Source organism: Lepisosteus platostomus, chromosome 5 (assembly GCF_059453375.1).
Source record: "Lepisosteus platostomus isolate fLepPlt1 chromosome 5, fLepPlt1.hap1, whole genome shotgun sequence".
NCBI lineage: Eukaryota > Metazoa > Chordata > Actinopteri > Semionotiformes > Lepisosteidae > Lepisosteus > Lepisosteus platostomus.
The window spans coordinates 12,402,536-12,406,898 of record NC_142615.1 but is presented as its reverse complement, the minus strand read 5'-3'; the positions used below and the strand labels follow the sequence as shown (position 1 = coordinate 12,406,898).

Here is a 4,363-nt window from a genome sequence, read left to right as displayed (position 1 = left end):
TGTGCTCTGTTCGTCTAGGTTCAAATCCTATCCTTGTCATGGTTAAGGCCTGAGACGTGTGTGTTTTTTCTAAACGGTGTTTGCATTTGTTTCCTCTTTACTCCTGTAAACTCAGGATTTTTTTTTCCTTGGTGGCAACAAAACGCTTCTGTAAATGGTAGACTCTGCTTTCAAATTAGCTGCACCAGGCATTCGGATACAGAAAAACACAGGGATTTAAAATTCAGGAATATGAATGGCCAATTGCTTACAGCTAGGGTTTTTACGTTTTCTTATTTAGCGATTTGTGTATCAATCTTTTAACAATTCATTAAAATGCTAACAATATGTAAAATCAAAACAACAGTACCGTTAAATGCTGGGGAGACAGGTAGTTGTTTTTTTCATCAGATGCCAATCTCTAATGCTGTGTGTGAGAGCTTAGGTACCTTTCCTTTTCTCACATTTTCTGACAACTATTCCAAAGGGGCACCCTGTCAGCTCCTAATACTTTTTAAAAGTATGCCTGCATGTTTGATTATTGTCGTTTTATTTAGAAAAAGTTCAATATTGATCATAACTAAAGAAAATTAGGATCACGAATAAAAAAAGGGCTGAAGATGCGAGTCGCTCTTGAATCAGAGCTGGGCGACACGGGCTTCTGTTCTGATATGATTGTACGAGAAGCAGGAGGAATCTCTTCTCTCCTATGGAGCATGAGCTGAATCAGGAGTGAGACATTTCGTATGCTCGTGCATATGTTAACACATGACCTACATCGTAAAACTAAATTAAAAACTAACATTAAGTTGTCAAAGACATTCATTTATATACAAACAAGAGACAGACATAGTAATGATTCTACATTAACTTGTCCTGCACTGATCAGACTAATTGAAATGTATGAAAGCCCGTTTCCGCCAGGGAGTTACAAAAAAACGCGCTATGGTATCGCAGAATTCCGACTAAGTAACTCAGAATTGCGACTTAGTAACTCACAACTCCGACTTTATATCTCACATTTGCAACTTCGAAATAGCCCATATTTCATTGTCTGTCCTTTTGTTATTGTAACGGATTCGGGTTCTAGCTAGCAAGACCTGGGTTCAAGCCAATACAGTGAGGCACGAAGCAGGGTGGGAGCGGCGAGGGCCCTAGAACCCGAATTCGTTACAATAACAAGGACAGACAATGAAATATGGGCTTTTCGAAGTCGCAAATGTGAGAGATAAAGTCAAAATTCTGAGTTTTTATGTCGCAATTCTATGATTCTAAGTCACAATTCTGAGATACCATAGTGCGTTTTTTTTACTCCCTGGCGGAAACGGGCTTCCATAGGTTCTCAGTGCTGCGAAGCAAAAGCAATCTCTGGAAAATCAGACAAATTATTATCAGATCATGTCAAAAGCTGATCAGTATTTCTTTACTGGGAAGCAAAGAAATGCTTGTATTACACATTTTAATATGACATGCAATTACACATGAAAAATAGTAAGATTATTTTCATTGCGGTACGTGTTGATAGAACAGCCCCCTCGATAAAAGAAAGTGTGGACGGACGTGTCGCATGTTCCGTACTCTGTCTGACAGCGAGTTTAACACACTTTCCTCGGAAATTAGAAACTAATTGAACAATAAATTAATCTGAGCAAATTTTACACGTGTGGGTGATTTAATTCTGTCGAAATTGCGTGGAACTCCTCCGCTGAGGTCAGATACACACGGGAAAATGTTCAGGCGGCTTCACGGAGTCCCGCCTCAGACTGGAATCAGGTTCTAATTAGACGCTGAGAACAATCCGGGTCTCTGTATGTAATTGATTGTGTTGATTGAGCGGTAGTGTGATCAGGTGTGCGGTAGCAGGTCCTGCCAGTATAAAAACCTAGTCACCGCGTTCACACTTTATGCTCTCTTGCTTCAACACAGTTTTGTGGTTTACTTATTTTACTCCTGTAGCAATTGAGCGGGACGTTAATTTGGCGATGCGCTCGTTTCTATTTGTGCTGTGCTTGTACACAGGGGCCGGGCTCCCCGCATTGGTCTCCGCTGGGACTCTCGGGAATTGGCGCTCCAGGCCGGCCGACCTCCCGGCTCCTGAAGACGCAGCCCAGTTGGAGGACTTGAACCTGGCAGATGGGTCCTCCGAAGACCTGTCTGCAAGCGAGAACGACTCGCAGTCCTTGGCTCCCGACTTTCGCCGCCTTCCCGTGTCCAGAGACGCGTACTCGCCCTACTTCGACAAGGAGAAGATGAAGCCCGAAGCCAGCAGCCGCCCCTTACCCGCCTACATCAAGAGCGTCCTGTTTCCTCCCCAGCGAGGGCGGCAGCCGGCTCGCCCGGCCATCGGGGGCACCCGAGGAGTGGCTGTGTGGTGTGACTCCAGCAGGATGTATGTGAGGGTCAGTCGGCTCCTGTTCGGCTTCAGCTGTCGGCCATCGGAGGTGACCTTGGGCAACTGCAGCGTCAGCCGAACCACACGCAGTTACTTCTACTTCATTTACGGGCTTCACGAGTGCGGGACCGAGCGATCGGTAAGCGGGTCTCGATCTACAGGCAGTGTATCGATGTGAGCTGTAGGGCCAGTGTCGGGGTTGCCTTTCCTGGGAATATCCCTTCCTCTGTGACCCTGCAGGTTGTCCAGGGCCGCCTGGTGTACTCCAACACTCTCCGCTATGCCCCGCCCTCCTCCAGTGCACCTGTGCATCGGTTCATTCCCTTCTCTGTGCCGGTCAAGTGCTCCTACAACAGGTAGGCAGGGCTCTGCTGCTGAGAAGCCACTAGGAAAGTGTCCAGATGCCCCTCATCTCCTCTGTCCTGCAGGTTCCACTACTCCTACAAGGTTGGCTATGTCCCCACGTGGGCCAGGAGAAGGACCTGAAAAAAACAAGCATGGCTTTGTGCTGCTCACTACCAACTGTAAGCTCCTTGAGCGAGTGGCTCCTCCTGCCTGCAGGGGGTGCTGTGTGCAGGTGTAATGCTGCCTCTCTTTCCAGCCCGCTGGGTCAGGCTCTCTCCTAAGGATGAGTACTTCCTGGGTCAGCCCATGTACTTCCAGGCCACTGCCTACTTTGCCACAGCAGAGCAGAGGCTGTACATCCACTCGTGTTATGTAACGGAGAAACCGGACCAGCACTCCCAGCCCCGTTTCCCTGTGATCGACAACTTGGGGTACGGCCCCTTCTGGGAGAAGAGGTGGGCAGGAGCCCCGAGAGCCTGCAGGGGTTCGTCCTTGTCCCCAGGTGCATGGTGGACAGCAAGGCAGATGGCTGCCTGTCCAGGTTTGTCCCCTCCAAGCAGAAGGATGTGCTCCGCTTCACAATTGATGCCTTCCTCTTCCAGAAGAAGCTGTCCAGGAAGGTACTGCTCTCAAAGGCTGCTCAGCCTTCCTGCTCTACTGATCCATGGTCTGCTTTTCCATCCATGATCTAGATGTGAACCAGACTGTGGCAGCTGTAGTGCCTAGAGCTGCCAGCTTGCCTTCACTGATGGCAGAAGGTCCTTCTCTGTCCCTCTATTGGCCTTGATCCCTTAATGCTGTGACTTTCCCTCTTGCAGCATGAAGTGACTGAGCTGTACATGCACTGTGTCATGGCTGTGGCTCCTGCTAAAGCAACACCAGGGACCAAGTCCTGAACCTACAACAGGGAGGCTAAGAGGTACTTCTGCAAGAAGCTTGCTGAGGGTGCTCTGGGACATGCCAGGTGGAGGCCTCACCTGTTCTCCTCTCCTCCAGGTGGGAGGAGCTGTATGGTGACCATGCGGTCTGTGCCTGCTGTGAGTCCAGGTGTGCTGGCAGTCGGAATGAAGGTGGGTCTGGTTCTCTATCCCTTGTGGATGCATCTCTGCTCAAGAGACAACCATGCTTGGACAACTGAGGAATGATCCCATGCTGGACAAAGACTGTTTAGATGAGTAGCATCACTGTGGGACTCTGGGTATAGCAGATCCCTCACTCCTGGGTGTTGCTTGTCCACAGGTACCAGGAGCCTGGTGACCCACAGTTGGGTGGCTGTGGCACCAGTAGAAGCTCCTCTGGATGTGGGAGCTGACTGGACTGAGGATGAGGAGGGAGACCCTCAGAGCACCAGTGAAGATGTGGAGGGAGCAGAGGACTTTGGAGATGTTGGCCAGTGGACAGGTAGGGTCTGGCAGGAGGAGCTCCTGTAGGGGTGGTGTCCTGCAGTTCAGCTGGATTGTTCTCCTTCTTCCTCCCCAGGTGCCTGAATGAAGGCTCCAGCCTGGCCCTTGTGACTCTCCTGCCTCCACTTGCCTTGTAATGGCAACATCTCAATAAAGCTGTGAAAGACCCTTCTGCCTACCCTTGTTTCTTTATGGTTTATAGGTTTGAATGGGGTGGAGGAATTCAAGGGAAGTATTTGTGGGG

The 4,363-nt window shown here is 49.4% G+C and overlaps 1 protein-coding gene across 3 annotated transcripts; it reads left to right on the top strand.

Moving 5' to 3' along the window:
- The first annotated feature begins 1,883 nt into the window (after positions 1-1,883).
- Positions 1,884-4,108, top strand: LOC148663643 (zona pellucida sperm-binding protein 3-like). Of its 3 annotated transcripts, XM_088633050.1 has the most exons (7): positions 1,950-2,510; positions 2,612-2,727; positions 2,800-3,147; positions 3,219-3,336; positions 3,535-3,635; positions 3,713-3,786; positions 3,956-4,108. In XM_088633050.1, the coding sequence occupies exons 1-3, from the start codon at positions 1,962-1,964 to the stop codon at positions 2,855-2,857; spliced, it is 723 nt and encodes a 240-aa protein (XP_088489176.1). In that variant the 5' UTR covers positions 1,950-1,961; the 3' UTR covers positions 2,858-3,147; positions 3,219-3,336; positions 3,535-3,635; positions 3,713-3,786; positions 3,956-4,108. The 3 variants fall into 3 exon arrangements, with proteins under 3 accessions (XP_088489175.1, XP_088489176.1, XP_088489177.1); XM_088633051.1 differs by lacking the exons at positions 2,800-3,147; positions 3,219-3,336 and having other exon boundaries at positions 3,956-4,107; XM_088633049.1 differs by lacking the exons at positions 2,800-3,147; positions 3,219-3,336; positions 3,535-3,635; positions 3,713-3,786; positions 3,956-4,108 and having other exon boundaries at positions 1,884-2,510; positions 2,612-2,731.
- Positions 4,109-4,363: the final 255 nt, after the last annotated feature.

Coding starts and splice junctions, on each gene's coding strand:
- LOC148663643 (XM_088633049.1), top strand. CDS start 1,884: ATGCTCTCTTGCTTCAACACAGTTTTGTGGTTTACTTATTTTACTCCT. Junction 2,511..2,611: donor AGTGCGGGACCGAGCGATCG/GTAAGCGGGTCT, acceptor GTGACCCTGCAG/GTTGTCCAGGGCCGCCTGGT.